This window comes from Cyprinodon variegatus, unplaced genomic scaffold, assembly GCF_000732505.1.
Source record: "Cyprinodon variegatus isolate N-32 unplaced genomic scaffold, C_variegatus-1.0 Scaffold1288, whole genome shotgun sequence".
Taxonomy (NCBI): domain Eukaryota; kingdom Metazoa; phylum Chordata; class Actinopteri; order Cyprinodontiformes; family Cyprinodontidae; genus Cyprinodon; species Cyprinodon variegatus.
Genome location: NW_015151741.1, coordinates 155779 through 171876, shown reverse-complemented (window position 1 = coordinate 171876; position 16098 = coordinate 155779). Strand labels below are relative to the sequence as shown.

The 16098-nt window shown below is 38.3% G+C and overlaps 1 protein-coding gene across 2 annotated transcripts; it reads left to right on the top strand.

Moving 5' to 3' along the window:
* The first annotated feature begins 131 nt into the window (after positions 1–131).
* On the top strand, positions 132–15256 carry mthfr (methylenetetrahydrofolate reductase (NAD(P)H)). Of its 2 annotated transcripts, none has more exons than XM_015402041.1 (12): positions 132–432; positions 1593–1854; positions 2341–2579; positions 3710–3820; positions 4226–4419; positions 6495–6745; positions 8671–8805; positions 8951–9131; positions 11306–11488; positions 11583–11684; positions 11766–11885; positions 13449–15256. In XM_015402041.1, exons 1-12 carry the CDS (start codon positions 360–362, stop codon positions 13668–13670), a joined length of 2073 nt encoding a protein of 690 aa, XP_015257527.1. In that variant the 5' UTR covers positions 132–359; the 3' UTR covers positions 13671–15256. The 2 variants fall into 2 exon arrangements, with proteins under 2 accessions (XP_015257527.1, XP_015257529.1); XM_015402043.1 differs by having other exon boundaries at positions 426–554; positions 13449–13670.
* The last annotated feature ends 842 nt before the right edge of the window (positions 15257–16098 follow it).

Below are 16098 nucleotides of genomic sequence, written 5' to 3'. Positions count from 1 at the left end.
GAAGAAGAAGAAGAAGAAGAAGATCCAGTCTAGGTAGACCGCGTCCTTGGAGGACCCGTCCTAGGTTTTCGAACAGAGCCACAGTCTTACATTTTAAATAACGAATCGCTCACGTGGTACGGCAACTCGCTAGGGTCCTTTAAACACCCACCCCAGCATGCGTCATCAATACAAACCTAACGTCTCAAACATCTTGGATTAATCGACACATGCTTTCAAACATCGATACGAAGAGGACGCATCAGTGTTGTTTTGTTAAAAATAATTAACGACCGATTTGCGTCCATCTTTGAGACAGGGACCATAACGGTCCGGCACTTAGTAGCATCCGTCTGGAAACAAGAACCCCAGAGCCGCCGATGCATGAGGTCCTTCTGGATCTGGATCCTTCGTTAACAGATTGGCTCCCTGAACCCCGCAGGGCTGGAGCAGGTAGGCAGTCTGCTCTTTCACAAGAAACCCTTTTGAATTTGAATTTAAACGCTGGGTGCGTGGTTGTAAGGATCGGTTTTGGGGAGCAGCTGCGTTTGCCGTTTTAGGATTAGATCCAAAAAGTAAAGTTTCATTTCTAAACGTTTCGTTTTTAATCCCACAGTGAGCTAATGGGCTATCAACGTTTATTTATGTATTTCTTTGTGTGTGGATTTGATCTGATGAAGTTAAATGGAGAAGTGGGTACCCCAAAATTCTACTCATTTAAGGGTAGTAATACTATAATATATTATCACTAAAGTTTAAGCTAAAGAATATTTGCTTAAAAGGCTAATCAAGAGCTGTAACTGGTCATAACGTTAGATTTAACATTGGGAAAAAATCAATAAGATATATATATACCAAGTTATGTGCAAATTCTGGAAAATAAAAATACATTTCTAACTCGGTTTAGTGTGTTGGTAATTATTGCAAATAGAAAACTAATTCCCAGCATCTCATTGATACTTTGTTGATCCACCATTAGCTTTAATTCAAGCTTATTTTAATATGATGCCACTGGATCTGGATCTTTATTTGAATCAGTTTGCATCTGATGGACAATATTCAGAGGATTTAATGCAACACATTTGAAAAATAATTGACAGGTTTATATTAAAACAAGGTTGGAAGTACAGAAAGATGAATAGAAAAGTATCCATTTAAAGGAGAAGTAGGTCAAGTGCTGAAATAATGGCTGTAAAATACATGTCTGTAATTAGAAGGCTTATTATCTGTAGCACTAAAGATAATCTGGAAAAGAAATTACATTTCCAAATTCCAGCTTACTCTCCAAAATTGTGAGATTGAATTAAATTTGATTCAATATAAAGTTACATTTCATGGGGAAAGATTTCAGTGTTGCACCAAAAAATGCTGAATCTCTTCTTTAAGTGATTGTAAAATGTTAAGAAATTCTTTACATGAGCTGAAATAAAAAATACACATAAATAGTAGTATAATTTTTACTATGGTGCAGTGCAGAAAGAGATTATAAAATCAGATGTCTTTATTGATCAACTATAAATACAGAGTTTATGTGAAGTGAAACAAAGTGATATAGCTACACCTTTCCAATGTTGCAGAGATTATCATCAACATTTTCTTTTTTCTTTATCCAGCTTTATTTACAAAAATGGTGAACCAAGTTCAACAAGTGGATGGCTGCTGGCATTCATGTAAAGGCGACTCGAGCGCAGCCAGCAACAGCAGCGGGGAGAGCTCCAAGGAGAGCTCTCGATGCTCAACGCCAGTACTAGATGCAGATCGCATTGACCGACTGCGAGAAAAGATGAGGAAGAGGATTGATTCTGGAGATCATTGGTTCTCTCTGGAGTTCTTTCCTCCTCGCACAGCTAGCGGGGCTGTCAACCTCATCTCAAGGTACGCTCTAATGTGCTTCCTAAATCTTATCCCATGTGTTTTAGCGATAAACGGTCTTAATTACAGCAAATTGTAACTTGTGGTTCCAATTTCAAGTTTAACCAGACCCTAAAATATATAGTTTTTCAAAATGGTTCTGTTTTTAACAACATAGCTCCTTAGTTTAATAATCGTAACTAAAAACCAAAAAGTCAACCCCTTGTGTTTGTGAATAAAGTGTTTTTTGGGTTTGTATTAGTTTCTTTACAGCTGTTGTCACCTCACCTCTTCTAGGACTTTTTTTTAGAGAAATGTTTATGGGAATTTTTTTTTTAGAAGGGCATCTGTGAGCTGAGATGAGAAGGCTCAGCTTAAACTAAGTGAATGATCTAAAGGAAAAACTCCAGAAAACTTGAAGTGCACTACTTGGATGACTTCAAGTTACAGTAAAATCTTAGCTGAGAGCTTGTTTGAGAATCAAATGAGTATAATTTCATCCTGTAACAGATTTGACCGAATGGGTTCTGGAGGACCCCTCTTTATTGATATCACCTGGCACCCAGCTGGAGACCCAGGCTCAGACAAAGAGACCTCATCTATGATGATTGCTAGCACAGCAGTGAATTACTGCGGCCTGGAGAGCATCCTCCACCTCACCTGCTGCAACCAAACCAAGGAGAAGATCACAGGCTACCTGGCTAAAGCAAAGCGTCTGGGGCTGAAAAACATCATGGCTCTAAGGGGAGGTAAGGGAACTAACATGCATTGCTAAGGACAGGTATGCTCTTGGAGCCCCTCTCTGGGATGTGTGGCATTTGTTGGGTTTGGAGTTTTGTCATGTATGCCTCAGGAGATAAGAGCTTCATGGGCCTGCTGCTTTAAATTCTTAGAAAGCAGGAGCCACACTTAACTTGGACTTCTAAGAAATTATGTGGCAGTACTAGTGTGCAGGGTTGGTGTGAATTGTTCCAGCTGCAACAACAGTTGTAGCAGAATTTAACCACAATAATGTAGAATATATAATTTTTCATCGATTTTTATTTTATTTTTTATTTTATAATTCAGTATATAAACTTGCCTTTATTCATTCAATTCCATGGTCCTATAGATATTTGAACACTATGATCCTTTGCTGTTTGTTGGTGGAAAAGGCTTGAGACTCTCTTCTTTCAGACTTAATGTGCAGCCCTTTTAGTCTCAGTAAGAAAAAATATGTCCAGATTGTTCTTTTTTTTCTGCTGTCACTCTTTTGATTAAGTGCATGTTTCCAATGCATTCATGATGTCTGTCATTGCTCTGTCACAGCAAACGCACATCATTGAGCAAATGTGTGTTTACTCAGTGCAGACATACAGCTTGTAAGAGGGAAGGAGAAACAAATACTTTCTACTTGGGCTTTTACTGTAAAGTTTGCATTAGTGATCCTATAGAAAGATGCATCCTTTCCAGTTTAACCAGACCCTCTTAGAGGATGATTGCACAATATATAATATGTTAAATTAAAGAGACAAACCAGTTCATGCTAACTATTAGCCAGCAGACAGCTAAAAGCAGTTAAAGGAGAGGAATGATCTTTTAGCTCCTCTCTGCATTTTCCTCTGTGAGAATTAAAAACGTCTTTAAAAAGATTTCATTGCTAAGGTTTGATTTATGCCAGGGTTTGGTTCTGATGTTCCAGTCTTACTTACACTTCTTTTTGTTGGGTCTGCTGCAACTTGGCTTAAACATTCTTTGATGGACTAACAAACAGCAGGTTTAAATTATTGTTTTAGCTGCATTCACTAAATATTGTTTTATTAATAGATTATGCTGCCAGCCCACAACATCTACACACTAACTGTTAAAGCTAATTTTTTTGTTCCACACCTCTCTGCAGATCCAGTGGGAGACGACTGGGAGGAGGAGGAAGGAGGCTTCAGCTACGCCGTTGACCTCGTCAAACACATTCGATCAGAGTTTGATGAATACTTTGATATTTGTGTTGCTGGTATGTCTTTTCAGTTTCCCAGAGTGAAAACTGAAACCTCTCTTAGCTTGTAGCTTTTTTTGTTTTTGGTCTGTATGTATGTTTTTTTTTTTTTTTTTTTTTTTTTTTGCTGACTAAGTTTCCCAGTGTTCTATATTTCAGTAGTTTTTTCTGGATGATTAGGATCATTTCTAGACCCTCTGCATTTCTCAATAAACCATTTAATTAGATAAAAATCAGGCGCAGAAATTATAGATCATGAGAAAGACCATAAACCTCAGTTGTAATCAATTAGATCTAAGGATTCCCGTGGTAAACTATTGGGAAGGCTGGGGTTCATGCTTCCCACTAAGCCTTTTATCTTTTACACTATGTTAATCCCTCACATCAATCTGAGCTTCCAGTCATTTCAGAGTTTGTTTGCAGGCTACCCAACAGGCCACCCTGAGGCAGAAAGCTATCAGCAAGATCTCCAGCACCTGAAGCAGAAAGTGGATGCAGGGGCGGACTTTATCATAACACAGCTATTTTTCAGGGCTGACACGTTCTTGAAGTTCCTAGATGACTGCAGGGCAATTGGCATCACGTGTCCCATCCTACCTGGAATCTTTCCTATTCAGGTACAAAGGACTCTTTCTAGGAAACGGTTATATCATTGCCATGAACCCATTAACCTATTCTCCTCTGAGGACACTTTTTCCGTGGCTTAAACATTTCATCTGTAAATGATACCTACTGATTAGATAAAACGGCGCATTAATATGTTTGGACTTTGTTCATAAAAGGCAGTGAAGTATCTTAACCGCCAAGCTCCCTGTTTCTGTTTTTCTTACTGATTATCTGCTGACTTATTTTTTAGACTAGACGCCGCTTTATTTAAAAAAAATATAAATATAAAAAATATAGCACCGGATATCAGGGCGACAGTGATTCGCCTACATGTAATAAATACTGGCATACCATAAATGATAAATAATGAACAGTTTAGTTCGTGTCTTCAAGTGATTTGTCCATAGGAAGACGTTACTTGGATATAACCTAACCGAATATCTTCAGAACAACTCTAAATGAGACAAAACTGATATGGCTGAGTAGAACATGATGTCATAACGTAAAATCAAGGGCCAAATGTAAAAAAAAAAAAAAAAACACCATTCCCCTTTAATATAGGGAAAAATGTTATTTTACAAAAGCAGTGTTGTTTTCGTCAACGATGAGGATGACAAAATAATTTCTTGATTCTCTTTTTTTTTTATCATAACAAAAACTGACGAGCTAAACGTGCATCTTTGATGACTAAAGCACAACTAGTCATTGGTTTGAGTTTTCATCGACAAGACGATACAAAATAAAAGTTAGCGGGTCGTCAGTCAGATGTTGAAACTGCATCATTGTGCTGTAATCTGTTAATCAGTATCAGCCATGTAGCTGCGTCTTGTTTGATCCTGCTGCCCACCTACCGTGTAGCGTTGCACATGCTGCAGGAGCACAGATGGATCACGGCAGCAGCGGTAGGGTCTGAAAAAATAACAAGGATTACTCCGGTAGTGTACTTTCAACTCTGACAAACTGCTCTGATCTTCCATCTGTGTTTGTGCAGAAATACGTCTTTGCACGCGCTTAGCTCAGAGTCTGCGCTTCCCGCTCCACTATGACGGTTCGCTCTTAGCAGTATGTCTCTACCTGCTCTCGCTACTTAATAAACTTTGTGGCTGATCATCCTCTGCCAAGTGTAAAAAATCCCTTTACTATCAATATTTGTTTTCTTCCAGCTCACAAGAGGTGATACTAAACATTCTTTAATTTTTACCAAAAGGAAACCCTAAATTATATCCCTAGAAAATATTTCATTGCATACAGAAAAGGTACATAGATCTTTGAATATTTCTCTCTCATTGTTGTTGTTTCTATCTATTTAAATATGATGTAAATGTTTCCTTGAATTGTCTTTAAAACATTTTCTCAGTTTCTTTTAAATATGTCAACATTTTAATTAGCACATTCATTCAATTTGTAACTTGATATCAATACAAAGCAAAATATTTGATACTGGATACCCTTTTCGATACCATGGAGTTAAAAAAAACCTATTAACATGAAAAACTAACCTTTTTTAATCTCAACACCGCACTTGCTTTCTTAACAGAATCACAGATTTTATTAATTTATAAAAAAAAAATTTGTGAAAAGAATTGTAAAATAAAATTCATGCAAAAATGAAAACTGTATAACCTAATTAACACATTTTAACAATAATTTTAGGTTGTTTGGGGTATTTTTCTTTTAATTTGCAAATAAACTATGAGTCTAAAATTAACAATAGCAACAATAGCAATTGTGTTTAATATGGATACCGTTACAAATTAGTACTGTATCCAGATACGTATGGATCATTTCAGGGGACTTTTTAAAACCCTACTCCAGATTATGCGTTGACCAAGGATCTAAAATGGGACACTAAATTAAAGTGTTTGACAGTGTAAAAAAAGCACGGATCTAAAAAAAATTTTAAAACAATACTAGACTGTGTCCTTATGACTGAAGAGTTCTGGCGACTCGTGTGGAGAAGATGGGAGAGCCACATTCTTTGTTTGGCCTAGTGATATATACACTGCCTGAAGTAGAATAAAGAAGAATAGTTTAAACTGGAGTCCCCTGGTATGTTGACTCTAATTGTATGTTTATATTTTTACAGGGATACCAGTCTTTACGTCAGCTTGTCAAGCTGTCTAAACTTGAAGTACCAGAGGAGATCACCAAAGTAATTGAACCCATCAAAGATAACGATGCTGCTATCCGTAACTATGGAATCCACCAGGCAGTGGGGATGTGTCGCGAACTGCTGGACAGCGGAAAGGTACCTGGCCTCCATTTTTACACACTGAACCGAGAAGTTGCAACCATGGAGGTCCTCCGACAGCTGGGCCTCTGGATAGAAGACCCCAGGTAGGTGTGAAATGCATCGGTGACAGTGAAAAAGGAAATCCACATTTGCACACATAGTTCTGTGTTGTGAAACCATATGCTTTTTTTCTTCTTTCCACACATTAATATAGTCTTTTTTTAATGTTTGGCAAATGCTATTTTCAAATGCTGAAACTTGATCCCACTGTGCTGAAATTTAGGCTGATACTCTTATAAAAAAAATAGTACATCGGCCCTTTGACTGACATGGTCTCCCTTCTTCAGGGTTCGGTCCAGAGCATTTCAGCACTGACACTGGTTACGCTGAAAGTTGTCAAATTTACACTGAAATTAGGCTGATGCACTGAATTTTAATGGCCGTAATGTTTGTATGAAACTGTGCTTTTATAGATGGGAAGAAAGGTTAGTTGATAAGAGAAATTGAGCTTACATTTTTTTCACAGAAATGACTAGATGGTTATTCTTAACGAACGGCAAACAATATTGATTGTTCAGCCAAATCCGAAAAAGCACCATAGCAACCACCTTAGCAACCAAATATTTCGCTGAAGCCACAAAACCAGTAGGGTCATGCCATCTGACAGATGCTAAAAATTTCTTCAGTAACCTGCAACGACGCAGAGGTGTGTGGCAATGCATTGCTTTGAAGAGGTTAGGGAGATTCTTTGAGTGGCCTTAAAATAAAGGCTAAACATTTTCCTCCTTCTATGAGGCATCAGGCTTGAACATATGGTTCAGCAGTTGCAGGACCTGTTGGCCGACTGAGTTCTGTTTGTCGTCCATTGAAATAAGTTCACTTAATGAAGATTCAGAAGTATTTTTGTCGCTATCATTTGTCAATCCAGCATGTTGGATAGCCATTTTCTGTCGGTGATGTCACACTACAGTTTGGTTTATACTCAGAAAGCAGTTCAGCTACGTGTGTGGCGTAGTGAACGCAAATATGCCCCCGCCCCTTCCGCAAACACTCTGGTGTACCGCTCCAAAATTGTAGATGTCTGCAGTCAGGTGGCCTCTGATTGGTCAAATCTAATTCCACTCTACACTAAGTGTATTTCCGGTACCTTGCTGGCTTGTTTTGTTTGTTTGACCGCCAAACGACTCGTGAAGATGGACCAGCTAAAATAGCGAGGTGCGCGAGAATGCTGGGACCCTTTTTCCACCTGGATCCACCTGCTCTTTTTCACCCTCATGTAGCCTCCATTGTCACACAAACTTGCCCCTACTTCCTCACTGCTGCGGCCGTACCCACAGACCCGCAGCTAGTTCATGATTGTCCCTCTTGCGTTGTGGCGTGGAATAACAGCACAGACCACGCTTCAATATTGGGCATAAATCAGAAGTATCTGCGACAAGTTTATTGCGACACACTGCTGCCGGGTATAACCAACCCTCTACTGGCTTTGGTATGTTAAAAAAAAAGAACTGGCAAAAGAGCATTTTTCTTTTTTTAAGGATTACCAAACGGTCGCTCTTCCCTTTGGATGGCCTAGCGTTGGTCATTTTTTTACATTTAACCTCCCTGTCACAGACACCACGGCGAAATTCCACCCAGGTTGCTTCACTGCGTCGTTAAATGGGAAGCACGTCTATCCGCTTAGCCGATTGGATATTAGCTACAGGAACCGGTGTTGCACCACATTCTGTGCTCAATGAGTCACAATTTATGATGGGGCACAGAATATGGTGCAACACTGGTTCACGGCTCAGAGCGCACACAGTTCAGCCATTATCCCCACCTGTTAAGTTTTTGACTGAAGAAAAGCTGCTTAACCCCACATCACAACCACATGCATCCCCTGACTGGTTAACGTTAGCCATAGTTAGAGTTTTCAACTTGCGTGAAATTTTGTTCCGACTTTCTTCTCTCCACGTTTATGGCTTTGAGGCTGGATTCCCCTTAAACATTTTTTTTTTTTTTTTGTCTTACAACTTGTTTTTGCTAGGCGTCCTCTTCCTTGGGCTGTTAGTGCCAACCCTAAACGGAAAGTGGAAGATGTCCGACCCATTTTCTGGGCCTCAAGACCAAAGAGCTATATCTACAGGACACAGGACTGGGACGAGTTCCCCAACGGTCGATGGTAGGCCTAATCAGAGACAAATTGTTTTCAGTCATTTATATATTTTCTTAGTGAGTTCTAGTTCTAATTAAAACCTGAAGTATTTGAGTGAACTGCAGTGGTGGATAGTGTGAGTTTGACTTCACTGCTCTGCTGTTTTCTTTAGGGGAAACTCTTCATCTCCAGCTTTTGGGGAGCTTAATGACTACTACCTGTTTTACTTAAAAAGTAAATCCTCTAAGGAAGCCCTTCTCCAGATGTGGGGAGAGGAATTAAAGAACGAACAAAGCGTCTTTGAGGTCTTCACATGCTACATCACTGCCCAGCCAAACCGAATTGGACAGAGGGTAAATAAGTCGATGCACAGACACATAAGTTGGTATCCTTACAGCTCATTAGGAAAGTAATGTCAAATGTCAAAACCTGCTGAGATATTTCTTAAAGCCTTGTTTGTATTGCTTGGAAAACATGTCAAACATTTCCCTTAGAATTCAAATTTATCATCTTTATTAAATATTTAGTGTTTCCTCTATAATAACATTATTAGATACTGTCAACATAAGTAAAAAGGTGCATTCTTCAATAAATCCTCGGGTTTTATGTCACTTCAATGAAACTGCATACAGTAATTTTCCTTTGTTAATTTGTCCCAAGAAGAGTGAGGTAATGGCTGGTGTTTGTGTTAGCTCATGTTTATTACTTCACTGTCACAGACACAGAGGCACTCCTGACCTTTTTAAATCATTGTAGTACTTGCACAACCGGCATTAACGCTCCGTGTCCTTTGGATTTTCTGTTTATTTGTCTTATTGGCAAAATACCTCTGAAAAACACTTTTTTTTTCCAATGTCGTTCAGGATCTTCTCTGTATATTGTTACTGTGGGAACCAGAGTTTTAAACTTGCAGTAGCAGCTTGCAGTTTTATTTGAGTTGTTTGAAATTATGTACAGGCTTTGAGGGATGAAAATGTAATTTACTGTGGGAATAGATCACAGAGGATACTGCATCAGAACATTAAAAAAATACAGGTGCAGCTTTCTACTAATGCATGCATGCATAATTAAGTATTTAATTAATTAAGTATTTAATTAATTACTTAATTTGAATTGGTATCTGTAACACCAGATGCCAGCTGCATCATTGTGTCATTTAACACGTGTAGATAAGCCCACATTTATCTATACGTGAGTTTTAGACGTAAAATTATTCATTGTTCATTGGGACAAGAGGTTTATTTCTGATGCATTTTAATAACATTAGTTAGTAGCAGTAAAAAGGCTTAAGTTTTAAAATACAATTTACCTCTAATATATTTACATTTAAAAACAAACTTACTTGAAGCATCCTTTGAGGCAATTCAACATTTGATGATTTACAGGAATTGGCTTCGAGTTTGTGGGATTTGAAAACTGCCTTTTGATTCTGAAGCTTCCTCCACAGATGCTCTATAGTTTAGGTCTGGAGTTAATCTTCATAATGGTAGAGAGACTTCCACTCAGAACATGTTGCTTATACTAAATGGGACAAAATGATTGATTGTAGGGTAGAAATGACTAAAACTAAACCATAGTTTTAGTTTTTTTGAGACTTAAAGCTGATGTTAGAAAATAAATAGGTGTGTGGCTGTTTTGCCTCACTAGAGTTTGAATGGGATCTCTGCAAACTCTTGCTCAAGATCGCAATGAAGCGCATTACAGTTTCCTAGTCTAATGGAGACAATGATGTTGGATTGACATTTCAGCAATCAAACTCAAAGAATATTTCTGCATAGTTATTTATATGTTGTTTAAAGATGAGGTTCATGTCTGTAAGGGTCAGTGACTGAATTGAAGACAGGTATATTGCCCGCAGAGAAGGTGATTGAATTTGTAGATGCTACTGGAGTCTGATGAGGCCTGCCAGTTTCTATAAGCTTCCATTTTTTTAATTGGTTTGCAGGAGGAAACTGTGCTCCAGTCACAGCTTTTATTCCTTGAGACAGATAATAATTAGAGATAATGATAAGAATAAAGAGGACTGTGGAACTCTGTGGTTTTATATTTAGTTGTGGGTCATCAGCTTAACGGTGAAGGAAACTGCCCAGTGATTGATGACTTGACCAACAGGAAGATAGATGGATAATAAAGATGTTTAACCCAAGGACCTAGGTTTAGATCAGACAAAAGGAAGATTTTCCCTTTTTTTTGGTTGAGTGCATAATTACCTGGTGAGAAAATAAATTGAACTTTTTAAACAGCATTCAAGTTTTTGGATCTATGTTTTGTTCCCCCTGGAGTCACAAAACATACTTTTCTTGAGCTGTACATGTAGTCTGGTCATGGTTAGATGGCGCTGGAGCCAACTCCACCGAGGCGCCATGATTATTAGAAATGGATCGGTCTGTCAATTCGTTTTCAAGGAAGTTGGAAAAAAGGAAAAGAGATAAAAAAATTGTATATTTAAATCTTAATTTCTGCCTTATCATTGTATGGGTCTTCATTTTATGTTTGGCTAAGCCTGGATCTCTTTCTCCATCCTTAGGTGATGTGTTTACCCTGGAACGATGAGCCATTGGCCCAAGAGACCAACCTTTTAAAAGATGAGCTTGAGAAGGTGAACAAACGTGGAGTCCTCACTATCAACTCTCAGCCCAATATCAATGGCAAACCCTCCACAGACCCCATAGTAGGCTGGGGTCCGCCAGGGGGATACGTCTTTCAGAAGGTGAAACGCTTTATTCTGGACATTGAAGCTCCGCCCTGTTTTGTCCTGTTGGGTCTGACATGATGTCTCAGTTGTCCTGTTTTCCATCCAACAGGCCTACCTTGAGTTTTTCACCTCTAGTGAAAATGTCTCGGCTCTCCTCAAGGTCCTGAAGAAATACGAGCCTCGTGTCAACTATCACATTGTCAATGTGCACGTAGGTCTAAGCAATGACACTCTTTCTAGTCAGTGTGTGAGAACAGATTTAAAAGAGGCCTTTTGATTATTTTCTATGCAGGGACGTAACATGACCAACGCACACGAGATGCAGCCCAATGCGGTTACATGGGGCATCTTCCCAGGCAGAGAGATTGTCCAGCCCACTGTGGTCGACCCAGTCAGCTTCATGTACTGGAAGGTAAGTTACCCAGTGTCGCTTGAAGGAATTCAGGAGTCTTTGGTTATTAGACAACAGGAATTTCCTCTGGTTAATCCACATCTGATCTTTTCACTCTCCAAAAAAATCAGAAAAATCTCTCACATGTGCCACTAAAGTATTTTCCATAGCGTCTACAGTATGAACATTTGCGCAACATTTTATCCAACTTATACGCCACTGCCAGAGCTCCTGCTGTCTTTACAGACTTCTCTGCAGCAGCAGTCTAATGGTCACTGTTATTAGGTGGGGGCAGTTTTTCCGTACTTCTCCATTGCTAAAGACTTTAATAATAACACAGAGACACCGGCATCCTGACTTCTAGTGACAGTCACACCCATCATTATGTCCATAAACAGTGCTCTACTGTGAGACGTCTACGTTCTCTCTCTCTGAGCATTCGGGTCATTATCAATTCAATTCAGTTTATTTATATAGGGTCAACAACACGTCATCTTAAGGAACTTTACAGAGACAATTTAACCAGATCATAAACTCAGATTGGTTCAAAGTTTTCTATCCAAGGAAAACCAGTTGATTGCATCGACTCATTGAATTAAAGGGAATCCCTCACTCTTAAGCGTTCTTGTAGCCAAAGTGGAGAGGAAAACTCCCTTTTAACAGGAAGAAACCTCCAGCAGAACCAGGCTTAGTGTGAGCGGCCATCTGCCGAGGCCCACTGGGGTTCAAGGAGACAGAAGCAAACATAGAAATAGAAGCAGAGATACAAAAGGCAACTGTAAACCAGCTGCACAGGCGGCGGCCCGTCCACGAAAGACACAGCCAGACAGACGAGCTCCGAGCCAGCTCCCATGTCAGATGATGAAGAGAGCACATCCAGCCAGTCTCAGAGAAACAGGACTACACTGAAAAACAGGCCAAGCTCCAACATCTATAAACAAAAGTGTTGATGGCAGCAGTGCTGATGATATATTATCATATCCTGAACCATTCAGTCTGACGTCTGTCAGGTCACATTGAATTTGAAGCATGAAAGACCATGGCAAGAAGATTGCATTGAGAATTCGACCCGAGCCTTAAAGCTACCCACCTTTGATTGATAGAAAAACAAGATAATGAGGCATTGTATAGTCATTGTTCCTAAAACCTTTTTTTTTTTTTTTTCCTTCATTAATAGAACTAGAATATGTAATGATAAGAGTTTTAACTTTATTTTTTAAGTGGTTTTAGTATAATTCCAGTGTAATATATATTATATAGCGTGTCTCCTAAAACAAACAACTCTCATATCTTCTGTTTTTCTTTTATTTTTTTGTCCTCTGAAGCTGCTTTTTGAACTTTATTTTAAATTTTTCATATTTATAAATTAATTTAAATAAACTAAACTAGCTGTTGTTTCTTTTTCAATAACATACTAAAATTGACTCTGTTTAAATTACAAAAATGGGTACATTTTTTCCCCAAAGTTAATAATAGAATTACTGATTGTTTTTATCATGGTGTTGAAAAGGCTTCAGAATAAATCAACGCAGCAGACTATGTTGTGAAGATACTAGAGCCACATCTTCGTTCCTGTGTTTTCAGGATGAGGCCTTTGCTTTGTGGATCGAACAGTGGGCCAAACTCTACGAAGACGAGTCGCCGTCACGAATGATCATCAAATACATCCATGATAACTACTTCCTGGTCAATCTGGTGGACAATGACTTTCCTCTGGAGAACTGTCTATGGCAGGTCATCGACGACATGTTCGAGCTCCTGGACGCTCCGCCCGACGTGCTCAGCGATGGGGCCGTTTCAGAATAAACTACTGTTTGAAAGAACCTGTTTAGGAAAGAAATCATTCAGGATCCTTTCTCATTTCACAGTTTTTAAGTGCCTTAGTAAAATGCTAATGTATTTAACTGAATTTTTTATAGTGTTTTGTAGATGCTGAGTGAATATGTTAACATGGAAAATGTTCTGTTTCAGGTAAATAGGAAATGCAGCACATTTTAGTTATGGAGCAATACAGCGACTTAAAAAAATCTGCGACATGATTAGGAAAGAAAACTAAATGTATTTTATGTAGCACCAGTTTATAACTAATGATGTCTGATACAGACGGATCCAGTGAGTATGAGAAATATATTTTCTCATTTCAATCTGATAAACAGATTGAGTTGCATACATGCCAATATTTTTCAAGTTATTAAGCTGTTTGAAGGGAACCCTGCGAAGTGTCTTTAATCACTGACGAATGGCAATACCTCCTGAATGAACCTGTAGAGAGAGGACTGGTAGTAAGATATGTTGGATGAGAGGAGATTACAGTTAGTTGCAGCAATAGCTCCTTTATTCTTCTCTCTGAAAGAGTGATGGGGCTGGAACATGAGCTTACAGGCGGCAATAGCTCAGCTGATGGATCTCTGGATGGTGTCAAAGCTCAGCAAAAGTAAATGAGGGAGTCAAAACGAAAAAAAACATGTTTACAAAAAAATAACAAATATGAAAATACCTAAGCACGCACAACTAAAAGCTTGTTAAAGGAATTTGCAAATGTAAAAGATTTTTTCATACCTGTATTTTTTTTTTCAGCTGACATTTTTCTTCCAAACTGCAAGCGGGTCAAATTTAGATTAAGTTACACACTTTCCACTTTTACCCTAATTACAATAAACTGGTAAAAAAAAAAAAAGGTTTCTCCAAGGAAACCCCAGCAAATTGTAATTAGTCTCTGACTATGCAGCAATCTATCATTTTCCTTGTTTTTTTAACCTCTTTTTGCTTGTGGTTATTATTTTAGTTGTGTACCACAACATGTTTTTTTTTTTTTACTAACAACAGCTAAGAGAAGTGTTTTGGTTTGCCTAAACTTGCATCATCTTGTGTTGCCAATTCAAAACCAATTGGTGAAGGGAAATATAGGCATAAGCAGAAATATTTCTGAATGAATGGTTTATATTGTTCTTTTAGTTTTTTTTTTATTCTGTAAAAAAATCCTTTTGCTTGATTTATATATCAAAAGAAATGTGTCTTAATGGCTCTTTTCCCATAAGGTGAGCAGTTGCCTTTATACAATATGCAGTTTTCCTTTGAGGTTTGGAGTCTCATTTCTCTTTACAAAAAATGAAAACAAAACAGTCTCATAAATAATGAATATGTCATGTTTTCTTTGTTCTAATAAGTTTTTCATTGTCTTTTTTTAGAATTCTGTGAGGTTTGAGTGTTACCTAAGCTTTTACACATTTTAATCATGCAATATTAGATGTAGAGTGAGGCTTTTTAATGTGATAATGGCGCTTTCAGAAAATCTATCAACTGCTTTGATATGTTTGAACGGTGCTTTGTTTTTTTTTTTCCTATATAGAAATGCTCTTAAATTTGATGGAGAAAAAAAAACTAAAATATGAATTAAAAATTACTCATTTCACCAAGTTGTGTTGCATGTTTCTTTTATAGGTGTGAACTGCCTATCTATTTTGAGACTAAGGTTAGCAGGTATTTGTTTAAAACCAAGAAAAGTAAAAGGTAAGAGAAAAGCTCTTTTATTGACAGATTTTGAAGGGGAGTCAGGGGCCCCAGAGCTGGGCATGCATACATTTTCTCCCGGCAAGTCCTTGTGGGGCTGGTGTTTGTCTCCGGCAGTTTACAGGTGAGAGACGGACTACTCCATGGACAGGTCCCCAGTCAATCGCAGGGCGACCATCCATCCATTCATTCATCCATCCATCCATTTTCTTACACGTTTATCCCAATTGGGGTCGTGAGGGGTGCTGGTGCCTATCTCCAGCTGTCTACGCGCAACAGGTTGCCAGTCCATCGCAGGGCAACACAGAGACAAAATGGACAAACAACCATTCATGCACACACTCACACCTAAGGAGAATTTAGATAACCCAATTAACCTAACAGTCATGTTTTTGGACTGTAGGAGGAAGCCAGAGTACCCAGAGAGAACCCACGCATGAACAGGGAGAGCATGCAAACTCCATACAGAAAGACAGGACCGGAAATTGAACCCAGAACCTTCTCACTACAAGGCAGCAGTGCTAGAGCTGGACAATAAGGCAAAAACTTAAAATAAGAAAGTAAAAAAAATAAGAAATCAGAATTTTACATACTATAAAAATGTTTATGATATCCAAATTAACAAAATAAAAGAATTTCATAAAACTCCAATATAACATGTTTGAAATGTTTGATTTAAAAAAAAAAAACAAATCCCTTAGAAGCAAACACATCAGTCAGTGAC

What these genes read in the sequence shown, in the direction of transcription:
- mthfr (XM_015402041.1), top strand. Translation starts at nt 360, where the DNA reads ATGCATGAGGTCCTTCTGGATCTGGATCCTTCGTTAACAGATTGGCTC. An exon ending in ACCCCGCAGGGCTGGAGCAG is followed by an intron (nt 433 to 1,592) that starts GTAGGCAGTCTG and finishes TTCTTTATCCAG; the next exon opens with CTTTATTTACAAAAATGGTG. An exon ending in CATCATGGCTCTAAGGGGAG is followed by an intron (nt 2,580 to 3,709) that starts GTAAGGGAACTA and finishes ACCTCTCTGCAG; the next exon opens with ATCCAGTGGGAGACGACTGG.